Here is a 14,677-nt window from a genome sequence, read left to right as displayed (position 1 = left end):
TTATATTAAAAAAAAATCTAATCACTTGAATACATGGATTAACTATTGTTCTAAATACTAAATAATTTTTATGTATCTCGAATTTAGAGAAATCATCAAAATTGCAGTGTTAAATTTCTCTATAAAGTGTCTTACTTTCCTTCGGTATAAGAGACATAATCAAGGGGTATTTTATTGTGATAGGATCGGGAAGAAATGGTCCTTGCAAAGGAGAGAGGGAGAGAAAATACCATTTCAAAATCCCAAGTTTGACATAATCGTGGTGGAAGCTCATGAATCTTATAGTCAGAAGACATTTCATAGTCATGAAGATATTATCACTGACGAATTGATGATGATGATGATGATGATGATGATGATGATGATGATGCACTCTTCTATAATCATGGCAACTTCCCTTTCTTCAAAAGCTCCATGAATCTTGATGCCCAAATTTCTCCCATGGACCCCAGAAAAATATGAGCCCCATTTTGCTTCACTTTGACATCGATTCCTAGCAGGTCCCTCTCAACGCGTTGATGCGGGAAAAATTAAACGAAGGCTACTGGTCTGTGGGAAACTGGGCAGCCCACAGAGTCAAAGGTAACAATTTTCTCTTTTGAAAATGGAACATTTCTAAAGTAATTAATTTCTTGTTGGAATGTTTGAAGTGATTTTCACATTCTTTAATCCCTCTCAAGGAAACTTCGAGTCAATGTGAGATCATCTTCTCAAGGGCTGGCTGGTGAAATCAGTAAAATGACTGACTGGGTTGTGCCTTTTGGATTCTCTGTTTATGGATTATGGATGTTGATTAACATTCAATTAACAATCTTGACATTAATTAAAATGAAAAAAATGGATTCTTCCTTTGTTTATTTAAGAATTAGAAACAACCTGTGCATGCATGCCTCTCGTGGTTTAAGATCTAGACGACAAGTCGTTGCTTTTCTTGTGAGTAGACGACATGCAAGTCAAAATCTATCCACCGCTGATTAAGTATGTGTTTTGTAATATAGGATGTTTTTATAAAATTATTTTTTAATTAAAAATGTATTAAAATAATATATATATCATTGTACAATTGATTTGAGTTGAGAAGGAAAATTTTGTAATGCCAAGGGAAAAACCTTATGCAGGCTATATAGTGAAGATGATGAAGATTTATTATTATTATTATTATTATTATTAGAGATGCATTCGTAAACAAACCAGTTATTATGAAATTTTAAGACAGCTTATATAGCATAACTAGTTACTGACCCATATTTTGGCACAAGTTGGATAATTTATTTATTTTTAATATTAAAAAATGAATATATGCATTTTTTAAACAAAACAAATTCAATTATAAATTAAAAAAATTATATATGCTTTTAATTATATAAATCAAGAATTAGTTGTGTAACTAAAATAAATTATAAAATTAAATTATTGACTAATCGAAGTTAACTAGTTAAGCTTGTGACTTGGATCATGAACTTAATCACCAATGGTAATTGGTTTAAGTGGTCTGACGTTTGTTCCTCTTAAACAAAGTCTTGAGTTCGAGTCTTGTAGATTGGAAAGAAAAACTTACTTGTGAGAATTTATTTTTTTATTCCTAGAATAATTACTTTAGTGTCACTTCAATTACTATAACCAAAGTGATAATCCACAGTACGAATATTTTTGAAATTTTATCAAGTTAATGCAGAGAGTTAAGATAGGAAAATAGAAAGAAAGAACTATGTTCTTTCAATAATAAAAACTTACATCTTTATATGGCTTATATCCCTATTTATATAAGTAGAGAAAGAGATCACTTTTTTTAATAATTCTTCTAAATACTTGGATCAGACTCATTCCTTATGGGCAGACTAGAGTTAATTCAATAACTAACAAGTCTTGTGGATGGAGTACACTATCACTGAAAAAGCTTTACTCCTTAGTGAGTCGTCCCGGTTCGACCGGATTAGTTAGGGTTCAATAGACTTCTAGATACCGGAGTTTAAACAAAAAAAAAATTTATGAACTTAATTGAATTCAATAATTTTTTTAATATAATTTTATATTTAATTATATGATAAAAAAATATTTATAAAATCAAAAACCAACTAAGTATTAGAGTATTTATTTGATATCTCAACAAATCAACAAATATCAAATGATAAAATAAAAAAAAATAATCAACAAAGATACAATTTTAACATAGTTATTTTCATTGTATTACTCAATTATTATGATTTTTAAATTCCGAGGGGGAAGCAAAACTTTACTTAAAAGTAATGCAAAGCTTCTCGATATCATTATCCTCGTAATTACAAACAAACTAAACACGGCGTAGAGTAGAGCTGCAGAAACCAAAAGCGGAGGAGACGGCGGCGTTGGAGGTGGTTTTTCTTACATGCTGAACAAAAGAATACTTATATATATATATATATATATATATATATATATATATATATATATATTTGGGAGAGTTTTAAATTGAAAAAAATTAACCGGCAGCCTAAGCTTGACAAGAAAAAAAAAACAAAACTCAAAGGAAAAGAGACGACGAAAAAACATGAAAAAGCCTGGGTTATCAAACTTCACAAAAACCCCATTTACAACCCAAATCTGGAGCTTACTATTAAAATTAAGAAATAATCTCAGCCAAAATCGGGAAATGAAAATGAAAGCACCAACTGATAGCCATAAAAATTACAAAACAACAGAATTGAATTAGAAATCAAAAGGCGTTAAATTTAAAATTAACATCCATAGCAGAAGAAAACACAAAACAAAACTCTCATAAAAGGATCCAAAACCAATAATTCTATTAACAACAACAGAAAATTTGAAGTCTTGAGTTGAACAGACTGACCTGCGCATGTAAAGAAGCCAAGAATCAGAGCCAGAGAGTCAAATCAAAGTGACCCATCTTCACATCCAAGACAAGAAACAAATCCCATGTAGCAGTTATCTCAGTAATTGTAAAAAAAGAAGAATAAAAAGACAGGCATGTACAAAGAGAGAGCTTCAAACAGAACAGAACAAAAACGTGGCAAGTACTTTTTTTTATTATTATTCTTGAATTTGTCAGGTAATCAAGAATCGGTCCAGGTCTGACAAAAGATTGTCAACGTCAACAACCCCAGCCCCTCAAAAGTGCCAAACAAACAAGGGAAAAATTTTCATCCATTTTCTATCGCCCATCATCAATTCCTAGAAACTGCTTGTTCAACGCGTCTGACTTGGAAAAACATGGACGCACAAAATAACTACTTGAAAATGGCTCCTCATCTGCTGTCTTCTTCTCCACTACTGGTAACAGAAAAAGACTCGAACTTTCTCTTACTTGTTTCTAAACAACTTTCAAAAAGTGGACTTTGGTTTCGAATCACCATTTCTCCCTTCTTTTTTTGGCCACTTTTCTATGGTTTTTCTTACTGGGTTTATGGAGGTATTGCTTTTGCTTCATGGGTTCTTGGTATAATTGATTGTGGGTGATGAAAGTAGGTCTTTTTGCTCCATGGGGTTTTGAGTTAAGTGGTTTTGCTTCATGGGTTTTTGATAGAACTCTTTTTGCTTGGTGGGTTTTGATTCTAGTGGCTTCGCTTCATGGGTTGTTGAAAAAGCTGGTGTCTTTTAGGGTTTCTTGTTGTTGAGTTTTAGAGGTAGAAGAAGAATATTGTAAGATGGCTGGGGTTTTGAGGAAATTTTTGCCTATTCAGTCTCCGATTCATGTAGAAAAGGAGGATGATGACGACAAGATTAAAAACTTGGAATACTCATTTGCCTTGCCATATTCTGGCCCTCTGCTTACTTGTGATGTTCCTCAAGCAGTGCCTATTGATTTTAGGCAGATCCCAATTGCTTCTCCTGCGATCGGTTCTGGCTCTTTGTTGACTGATGTTTCATTGCCAGTTGTGCAGCCTATTGTAAAGTCTCACAGGAAACTGTCGAAGAAGCCAAACTTAGTCTCAGATAGGACTGTTTGCTTAGAAACGGATGGTGGCATGGATGGAAATGGCATGCCATGTGAAGCATCTAGAGTAGATGACTCGAGTTCTTCGCTTTGTGCAAACGATGACGAGCGCGGACCAAAGTTATCTGATGGAATACAAAGTTCTGGTAGATTGGATTTTTTCAGTGGTTGTGGTAGTTCTGGTGAATTACCACGAAGCTTGGAAGTGTCGGAATTGCCTGATAACGGTAGCGAAAATGAAGGTCGAGACTTTTACGATTATATGAATCCCGCAAATTATGAATCGATAGGATCTGAAAGCTCACACAGTAATTCATCTGAGATTTTTTCTTGCCAAGAGGAGGATCATAATGAAGAAGCTCCTGGCCATGTCAGAAGGCCATCAATTGTAACTTTCCGTGACCCTGAATCAAATGATGTAGTGGACAATGAATCTGATGTATCTAACACTGACAGTAGTGTCCATGAGAGGCATATAGCTGTAAGGCCTGGGAAGAAAGGGACATGCTATCGTTGCATGAAGGGAAGTAGGCTTACGGAGAAGGAGGTTTGCATTGTTTGTGATGCAAAATACTGTTCAGATTGTGTGATAAGAGCGATGGGATCAATGCCAGAAGGAAGAAAATGTGTTACATGCATTGGTAAGAGGATTGATGAGTCTAGGCGAAAGACCTTGGGTAAATGCTCTCGGATGCTAAAGCAACTGTTGGCTGTGGTCGAAGTTGAACAGATAATGCGTTCTGAGAGATCATGTGTGGCGAATCAGCTACCACCAGAACTCATTTATGTAAATCGACAGCGTCTTTCCAAACAGGAGTTATTCCTACTGCTGACCTGTCCAAACCCACCCAAAAAACTAAAACCAGGAAACTATTGGTACGATAAAGTATCTGGTTTATGGGGAAAGGTGAATATCCCTTTCTTTTAATTGTCTTTCAGTTTAGATATACAATTACCTCAATTTTGTGGTACTGCATTGTGTTTATTCATCTGGTATGCTTGAACAGGAAGGACACAAGCCTTGTCAAGTAATCAGTCCCCAATTGACTGTCGGGGGTCACATCCAGGAAGGTGCTAGCAATGGAAATACGAGCATAATGATAAATAATCGCAAGATAACTAAAGCAGAGCTCATTATGCTGCAGGTTGTTGTGCCGGACACTATCTGGTTATTTTATATGATTATTTTCTTAAGCATGTAAGACTGATGCCATTCCATTTAATCTTTGCAGTGGGCAGGGGTGAAATGTGAAGGAGCAACTCACCTTTGGGTTAGTGCAGACGGGGCTTACCAGGAAGAGGGAATGAATAACATAAAAGGAAAATTATGGAATAAGGTGCGTTTGCATTTGTTCTGGGGAAATCTGTTGATTTAGTTCAATCCCATCTTGCTTTTGCATTTATGCTTATTTTACTTGCTGATCTTAATATCAAAACTTAAGCAATAATGGAAATACTTTCTTTGCAGACTGGAATAAAGCTAATTTGTGCTGTCCTGTCTCTGCCAACTCCTCCTAATTCTGTCAGTCCAAGTGGGGAAGGAGTGAATGATGTTATGGCAAACAACCTCGAGCAGAAAACACTCTATAAGCTTCTTCTGGTTGGTCTTGAAAAATCCGGCACATGTACCATATTTAAACAGGTAAGGAATCAGTGGGACTGAAACAACATAATCTTATGCTTATGTTACTATTCATGTGTGACAAATCTAGCTCTGTCGGCTCCTAATGAAGTCACTTCTGTCCAATTCCGCTCCATTTCATAATTACCTTAACTTTCTCCTTGGTGCCTGCCATTTGAAGAACTTTATGTCAACTAGAGAGTCCATCTAATTATCAAAAAACTATAATCCATGGAAAATCATAGAACTTTTGTTTATACTGACAGCTAAAACCCACCTAATTTTAGAGTTTAAGACAGCGTTATGTTTAGAGCATACAAAAATTGCATGTAAGCGAAGTCATAAAAAAATATATGAAATGTTCTGTTGTACGCTTGAATGTTTTTACTTGCTTGAATGAGTGTGCCTGTGCCAAGTTGATTACATTCTAGAGATCTTTAATATTGCTCCATCTAGATCATGTTGAGATGAAGCTCTTAAGTCTCCATAAGGTTCGATTGTTCTATGGATGTTATTGTGCTCAATTATGATCTATTTGCAGAAGAGGCAGTTGCCAGTACCAGTGGCCTTCACTGCATCGGCTTTGCTCATTTTTTTTTTCTGTCCTGTTCAAATTGTCTTCTTTAACTTAACTAAATAATCTGTTCCATAAGTTATCGCACACAATCAACATGCATACAATTAAAGAAATCATATTTCTGCGCAAGTTTATGCCATTCAAGCACAAGTCCTTGCCTCCCTAACACAAGATTATACCATACCATACCGTTTCCTTAAAGGCATAGATAGCATTGCAGAAGGCCATGTCTTTCCAGGACATGGTTATGCCTTCCTAGATGATACATTATATGCCATCCCTTTGTTGCAAGGTCATAACATCGTATCACAAGGCCATGCCTTTGTGCAGAATGCTATACATTTCCTGAACAATGCAATGCTGTCCTAGCAGTTGGTCATGCCTTCTGACATGCATATGCTATGGTTTTCCTGCAAACTGTGGGACATGCTTTTCCAGCGCAACATCATGCCATCCATATGTAAAAGACACTCCATACTGCTTTAAATACTAACATGAATAATTTTACTCTGCATTGCAGTGTAAGTGCAATGATCATGTTAAACATAAACAGGAAATGCAACTTGTACATTGCTTTTAACAGTTTTTGTCTGATAATTATTTTAGCCTTCTTAAACCCTGCCTCCATTTGTGGTAGCACAAGAAGAACCCAAACAATTAATTAATTATTTGCTTATTTCAGGCAAGAATTGTATACAGCGTTCCTTTTTCTGAAGATGAGCGTCAAAGTATCAAGTCTATTATTCAATGCAATTTGTATGGCTATCTGGGTATACTGCTTGAGGAGCGTGAAAGATTTGAAGAAGAATGCTTGATTGATAAAAGACGAAAGGTTGTGCACCGGCATAATTCTTTAGGTAAAATACTCATTGATTTTTTATCTTCTTCTCTCTGAAGCTTATGATCCATGGTCTTTTCTCCACTGTTTTGCAAAAATCATGCAAAGATGTGTGGATGGTGCATAAATTCCCAGTTCTTGCACTGTGGATTATCAAAAATCTCTTTAGCTTATGGACCTACAGGAATGCTTCCTGTTGGAAGTCTGGAAGCTAAATCATCAGCATCCATCATAGTTAGGGACTGCTAACCTACTGTATTGATTGCGAAGTTCTTAGTCATTATATTGGCAGCTTCTTGGTGGGTAAATTGTTTAAAATGAATCTGAGCTTTCTTTCTTCCTCTCTCTCTTTTCTTGTCCTTTCTTGGTGTCGGGTAGAAGTTTGATGGTAACTAGAATTAATTTTGCCTCCTGGTCCATGGAATAAAAGGCAATGGAAACAAATGAGGTAGATTGCACCATGGTTCAATTTTTTTATTTTCTAGTTTTTATATATATATAAAAAATTTGCAAAAAATTACAGATTATCTGACTCTTGTGAACCAACAGATTTTCAAATAATTGAATCATTTTAAGTGGATATTTAAATGTTTGGCAGTGTTCATTGGTTTCTGACTGGTTTTGATAAACCTATGCAGCATGCTAGGTTCAATAAACTGGGGTAAAATGTTTGGATTTTTTGGAGAGAATGTGAGGGTTTGTTGACTTGTTATGCTTCGCTTTAGTGTGATGTCCCGTGCTTGTTTAATGACTTGTTGTGCTTCGCTTTAGTGTGATGTCCCGTGCTTGTTTAATGAATGGAAACTAAAAATGTAAGGTGCAAGGTTTTTGGGGATGAATGAAGTAAGAAAAGTAGGAATTGTGATCCTGGGTCTTGTGAATGTTACCAAAGGCTGGTTTTGGGTATCATTTTGTAGAAAGAACGTATGAGTTATGCTATATGACCTAAAAAGTTCTCTGAAGTGACACTTTGGGAGCCTTGCTGACTAAAAGCAATCTTGGTTATTCATTTTATGTCTTAACTCAGAGAGGTTACTCAAAATGTATCTTTTCCCTAAAAAAGTAATGGAAATCATGCTAGAACCTATTTTATTTTGGCATCAGTTATATTCATGAATTTGTTTGATTCTTGTTTCAAATCCACTTTTCCTTTTATTTTTCTTCCCATTTTACAAGATTCCACGTTTATGTTTTAGCTAATTTGACCGTCATATTTTTGTATCTTCTATAAATCATAACTTTGGAGTTAAAATTGACTTCAGCAATTTAGAATTATTTATGATCTGAAATTATTTAGTTTCAACTTATATTACAGGTCAGATTGACTGTAAAACAATCTATTCTATTGGCCCAAAACTGAAAGCTTTCTCAGATTGGCTCCTCCAAGTAATAGCATCTGGCAATTTAGAATCCATGATCCCTGCTGCTGCTCGTGAATACGCACCTTTTGTTGAGGAGTTGTGGAGAGATGGAGCCTTCCAAGCCACATACAACAGGAGGAATGAACTCGAATTGCTACCAAGGGTTGCTACTTATTTCTTAGAACGGGTAAAACATGCTTCATGTCCTTGCCTTTTACTTTTGTTTTTACAATTCTTAGAATATGTTGTATTTCCCCCCGTTCCCTTTCTTTCTTTGGCTTTTTTTTTTGTGTGTGTGTGTGTGTGTTCAAAATCTAATTCAAAACATCAAGTTTGCTATTGGTTATGGGCTTTTTGTCTTGCTCTGCATAGCTGGCATACGTGTGTGAAAATCATGATGGGGAGATAAAAGAGCAGCCATTCTTTCTATTATTTGAATTATTCTTGAACATTAGAAGTCTCAGGACCTGGTTGATTCACTTTTTTAAATCCCATTTCCTTGAATTGTGACCCTATTACTGTAAGGAGGTAGAATCATTAGAATCTGAATGTGGCAAGTGCATGATACATGATTGGTGTAACAGCTTTTTATCATGTCTTTAAGATCTTATGATGTCTTCCTGCTTAGGCTGTTGAGGTTGCAAGGCCAGACTATCAGCCATCTGATATGGACATCTTGTATGCTGAGGGTTTTAGTTCATCCAAAGGGCTTTCTAGCATGGAATTTTCATTTCCTAAGGTGGCTCCAGATTTTTGCGAGAATATTGGCTATCAGCATGATCCCTTGCTGAGGTCAGTTCTATTTGCACATTGCCGATTACATTTTTTGCGTGATTGATGTCATGCAAAATTTTAAAAGTGCCCTGCATTTCCTGACCAGGTCTGTTATATGTCCAAATCTCTTCACTACAATTTCTGACTAAATTGCTGCTTGAAATACAATTGTTTTACTTGCCATCTGCTAATTGATTAGAAGTCACCGCTAAAATGAAAGTCACGCCATTTACAGCTTCCACACTATTTTCTTCCTTCTCAGGGTCATTAAGAGCAATAAAGAAAGTCTCTTTTATATGATTCAATAATTCGGAATTGTTGTCTGAATGCTTTCCTTCATTTTTCTCCTCCATATAATATAATTGCGAGGGGAGTTCTAACAGAAGTTTGCTATCATATATTCCATATTTGATTACTATGTATTATAAATTGTTAAACTTTGTCTTGATCAGAATAAAAAAAAACACGGTTTATTTTTCCTTCAAAGAAAAATAAAAGAAGATTAATCCACTCCTTCCCTGACATCATTGGGGACATGTACACCTGCCAGGTATCAACTTATCAGAGTTCATCCGACAACCCTCGGAGGAAATTGCAAAAGGCTGGAGATGTTTGAAGATGTTGATGTTGTCTTATTTTGTGTTTCATTGATTGATTATGATGAGTTTTCTGAAGACAAGAATGGAGTTCTCATCAACAAGATGATTGCAAGCAGGCAGCTATTTGAACGCACGGCCACTCATCCAACTTTTGAAGAGAAGAAGTTCCTTCTTATACTGAATAAGTTTGACCTGCTCGAGGAAAAGATTCAACAGGTTCCGCTGACTCAATGCGAATGGTTTGATGATTTCAATCCTGTGATTGGCTACAATCCCAACAGCAGCAGCAGCACCAATCCTTCATTGGCACGTCGTGCCTCCCAATATATTGCAGTAAAGTTCAAGAGATTGTTCAGAGATCTCACTGACAGGAAGCTGTATGTTTCACTAGCTACTGGTTTGGAACCTGATAATGTTGATGAAGCTTTTAAATATGCAAGAGAGGTTCTGAAGTGGAAGCAAGAGGAACTTAACTACCCCAACAATGAGTTATCTTCGACTAGCATAGAGGCAAGTTCATCCTCATGATTTTAACAATGTTGTAATCACATAGAGGGTCGACTGAAGGGAATAGAGGACCGCCTGCTATTCACAAGACTTCCTCGCAAAATCTGTGTATATTGTCCATGAGCCAGTCATGTATAGGAAAGGGAAGTAGAGCTTAAATCACAAATATTTCAAACATGAAAGAAATAGGATTTTTCTGAAAAGCTGAAACATCCACAAATTTTGCAGCCGCAGCTCTTGGATCACCTAAATACACAAGCATTAGCATTTGTCTGAAAAGCTGAAACATTCACAAATTTTGCAGGCGCTGCTCTTGGATCGACTAAATACACAAGCATTATTACAACTAAAGATATAGAAAAACAAAAAAACTAATCAATTAGTAAAGGAGAAGCCCTACGAAGTACAAACACAAGCCTATTTGCATTAGAGAGAAGTACAAACACAAGCCTATTTGCATTACAGACACACCTCTATACGAACCATAGACATTTCTTCACAACACTGTTTCATCATACAGGTGCAAACCTGTCCATAAGCAAGCAAACTGTGGCCTCAGACATTGTAGTTTCTCCCTGAACCACTTTGCTCTTTTTAACCTCCCTCTCTTCTTCAACTCCTCCCTCTTTGGGTTTTGACAAGAAGGGCTTTCTTGGTGTAACCTTCTCCTTAAGCTTTGCTAGCTCACTCACCCATATCTCCACAACTGCAGACATTTCCCTCCTCAAAAGACTTGAACCCTGATTTCTTTAATGTTCCTTTTTGCTGAATGAGGAGAGAGCTGGAGCTGAATGGTTTATATAGAGGGGAAGAGGAGTGGTGAGTTTTGAAAGACTCGTGTACAGTTCAGAGCAAGTGGTTTTTGTTGACCAAAAGAAAAATCTACGTGTGGTCGCTCCTAGATGATGTTAAAAATGGGAAGAAGGGATATAGTTTCCCTATATTTGAATATTCCACTGTAATGGTTGTGAATATCTTACGAGTGAGATGCTAGGGTATGAATGCTCATACCCTAAATGCTTGTTTTTTCATGATTTTCATCCAAATCCTGGAAATCACACGTTATATATAAATACGAAATTTTTTTATAGATAGATAACGGGTAGATTATAAATATTAAAAAAATTCAATTTATGAGCTTCCTTGGTTCCACGAGGGGTAATTTCAGGAGTGAAGTCTTGTTGAATTGGAATTAAAATCAATTGGTAAATTGAATAATCATAACAACATGGCAGGAGGAGGATCGAACTACGCTGGTGTTTTGGTACGAGCAAGAAGATGCAAGGGTTCCCCAATTGAAGGGGTCGCTATTATTTTTGTCGGTTAAGAAGATGCCACGTGTAACACGCTTAGAGCTTAGAACATAGAGAAGGAGATCGTTATCATCTCACAAACCTACAGAGCCCATAGAATTATTGAGACAAAATAATGGAAGTTTCCATTATTGAAGGAAATGCCCGTATACAAACAAAGGGTCCACAGATAGGCTCCTCTTCCCGTGGGCGACCCGTCCATTTCCAATTGGATGCAATTTATGTCGATGGGGCAGGAAAATATAAAAGACTTAAATTAAATAAGCTTAAGCTATTAACATCAAGTGACAGTTTGGCCGAGTGGTCTAAGGCGCCAGATTTAGGCTCTGGTCCGAAAGGGCGTGGGTTCAAATCCCACAGCTGTCAATTTTCAATCAACCCTCTTCTTTTGCCCTATTTTGGTCCATTCACACACTCAGAAGTCTTCTTCTACTTTTCTTCTTGTCTTTCTCGATGCATCAGAAAGATATTTTTATTAGACCCTTCTACAACCTAATTTGGTAAATCAAGCTCCTCCTCCCCTTCTTTTTCTTTTCAATTTCCTATTTTTCTTTTTCTTTTTTTAATTTTATCTTCATATTTTTTTTAATAATTATTTGGGTTATTTTTAGATCAACAATTGATTAGATCATATCAAAATAATTTTTACACACACAATTTAATTTTAAACTCAGGTTAAATAAGAAATTGAATTGAAAGTTTTTTCTTTTAATTTCATCATTTTTTTTCTAAATTTCAGCTTTAAATTTTTTTTTTACAGATCGTCCAAGTTGTATTTAGATTGAACAAGTTGATTGAGTCATATTGAGGTAACTCTCACAAGGTTTTATTTTAAATCCGGACTGGGCTATAATTTGAGTCTGAATATTTTTTTACCTGCCGTCTAGGTTACATTTAAACTAGCAAAGATACTAGATCATACTAAAAATATTCCCATAGAATTTAATTTTAAACTCAAACTAGATAATAAATCAAATTGAAAGGTTTCTAGATAAACTCGTAGGATTAGGTTTAAAAATCATACCGACTATTTCTTGTTATTTTTTTGTTATATTAAAAAAATATTGATTTAACTGGCACGTGCTTGTAAAGTAGTTTACATCTAAATTGGTTTATTCTATAAAAAAAAACAATATTTCCACCAATCTGAAGCCAACAGCTGAAACATTACATATAAGTTTTGAAATAATCAGCTAAATATCTTCCTATTCAACAGAAACAGACAATGAAAAGGCCAAGACAAAAAGATCCTTAAAAGTGCTTGAAAGATTTTTTTGTTGGTTTTGAGTGGTTGAAACACCAAGGGCGTTTAGCTCAAGGTTTCTATTCTATAAGATAAGATTTGTTGGTAGCCACCTCCATAGCACTCGGTGGATGCGGCCATACTTTAGCGCCCACGGAGTGCCTCCTCCATAGCCAATACCACGGCAACAAAGCAACGTTAGTTAGTGTTTATTCTTCCTAGATGATCTGCCGTATTGATTTTCCCATGAAGAATGTGATTAATTAAATTAATAATACCCTTGTATCAAATGCAAATACAAAGGAGTGAATCGAATAGAGCCACTAAAGCAATTATTAATGTATACAGCTATTTTTTTGCTAGTTTGGTTATTACAATGAGATTAGAAAGAAATAATTGGAGTATTAAAAGCCAGAAAGGGAAAATAACCTTGAGATTCAAGCTGTAATTATGCATAATTTTATCAAGAGTTTATCACGGGCCATTTTTACAGAGTTTTGAAGACAAAAACACAAAACAAAGAGTGGAAGGTCGACATTGAAAGCTTATTACAGTAACATTCTTCTTCAAGCACTAAAGCAGTTGATAAGCATGGAAAGTGAAGCCTCAGAATATGTCAATGCAGGTGACTTGACTCGCATGCCTCTGATTAAAGCAGGCAATGGCTTTACCAAGCGTAAGCTTCCTTCCTCTCCTTTACTTGACTCAACATTTGTAGGGCTCGAGCCGCTTGACCAAATAGTCTGACCCTTTTCACGTAGCTTGGAAAGCTCGCTAGTCCAAATATCCACAAGTCCTGACATTGCTAAATATCTTGAAAAACTGCTGATGGAAAAGAGAACAAAAGCAAGAAGAAGATCTTAATAAGTGCTCTACAGGTATTTGAAGCTTGTAATGTGTGGTTGCTGTTTGAGACGTTGAAGGGTTCTACATGGGTTCTTATAAAACAAGGTTAGAAAGCGGTTTTGTGGGTTAACTAAGGCCGCACACATTCTTGAGGGGAGTTTTGTGCTTGTCTCCTGTGCCATATAGCCAACAGTTTTGTTTCCAATGGTAAATCTCAATACCCTAACAAGCTAGTGGTAAATCTTTCTTTATAGAGCTAGTGGTTTTACTCATGACAACGGCTCGAAGTCAATCCACATAAATTATTGGGCATTGGCTATATATATATATATATATATAGGAGATTACTAGATTTTGGAACCGAGCACCTCTTTCAAAGTTTCCCTTTATGTGACCTAGGAAGTCAGTACTGAACTTCCAATTGTAACCTGCCTACAAGTTACAGATGATCCTTCTACATTTTTTTGTTTTTTCATATATATTTCTTCGGAGTGAGGTAGAACAATGTCTAGAAATGGTTTTGGAAGTTTTGAAATTGAAAACAAAAAACAAAAAAAAAATCTATAATGGATGATCAGATGAAACATTTGGTTCGTTGGGCGTCCAGTTGCTCCCATTTTAGCAGAGAGAAACAATTCTACACTTTTTGACGCAAGACACAAGCTGCCATCTAGCCTCTGGATGCTAACAAGGTTGCAGAGACTGGACTGGAGCTCATTTTTAGTCAGGATAGAAAAAGATGGATGTTGATGCCATAAACCAAGAAAAACATTCGAGTCAGTAAGTAGATTAAATTGAATATTTGAGCAACGAAGATTATGAAGATAGGAGACCTATCCAACAACACTCCAAACATACACGATTAAGTAGAAAAATGCTAGGGGTCGGGCAGCATCACTGAAAGCAAATGCTCTCCTCATGGAACCCGCTGAATTAGGTGAAACATTCACAGCCAGGTCATGGGAAAACATTTGCAAAGAAGAAACAGCCGCACTAGCTAGGGGCAATTACAACTTCGAAATAAATCTAACCATACACTATGCAATGGTGATGTTGGTTACTTGATT

The 14,677-nt window shown here is 35.9% G+C and overlaps 1 protein-coding gene and 1 non-coding gene across 2 annotated transcripts; both read left to right on the top strand.

Annotated features, from left to right (window-relative positions):
• Positions 1-3,102: 3,102 nt before the first annotated feature.
• On the top strand, positions 3,103-10,411 carry LOC18097863 (extra-large guanine nucleotide-binding protein 1). The gene is made up of 8 exons (XM_024599142.2): positions 3,103-4,838; positions 4,939-5,076; positions 5,164-5,268; positions 5,400-5,573; positions 6,812-6,986; positions 8,283-8,515; positions 8,957-9,120; positions 9,653-10,411. Exons 1-8 carry the CDS (start codon positions 3,642-3,644, stop codon positions 10,227-10,229), a joined length of 2,763 nt encoding a protein of 920 aa, XP_024454910.1. The 5' UTR covers positions 3,103-3,641; the 3' UTR covers positions 10,230-10,411.
• Positions 10,412-11,807: 1,396 nt separating this feature from the next.
• TRNAL-UAG (transfer RNA leucine (anticodon UAG)) lies at positions 11,808-11,887 on the top strand. Its single transcript has one exon. It is a non-coding gene; the product is annotated as a tRNA-Leu (tRNA).
• Positions 11,888-14,677: the final 2,790 nt, after the last annotated feature.

This window comes from Populus trichocarpa, chromosome 4 (genome assembly GCF_000002775.5).
Source record: "Populus trichocarpa isolate Nisqually-1 chromosome 4, P.trichocarpa_v4.1, whole genome shotgun sequence".
In the NCBI taxonomy this organism is placed as follows: domain Eukaryota; kingdom Viridiplantae; phylum Streptophyta; class Magnoliopsida; order Malpighiales; family Salicaceae; genus Populus; species Populus trichocarpa.
This window is presented reverse-complemented; position numbering and strand designations above follow the sequence as displayed.

What these genes read in the sequence shown, in the direction of transcription:
- LOC18097863 (XM_024599142.2), top strand. Translation starts at nt 3,642, where the DNA reads ATGGCTGGGGTTTTGAGGAAATTTTTGCCTATTCAGTCTCCGATTCAT. An exon ending in CAGAGCTCATTATGCTGCAG is followed by an intron (nt 5,077 to 5,163) that starts GTTGTTGTGCCG and finishes TAATCTTTGCAG; the next exon opens with TGGGCAGGGGTGAAATGTGA. An exon ending in CTACTTATTTCTTAGAACGG is followed by an intron (nt 8,516 to 8,956) that starts GTAAAACATGCT and finishes CTTCCTGCTTAG; the next exon opens with GCTGTTGAGGTTGCAAGGCC.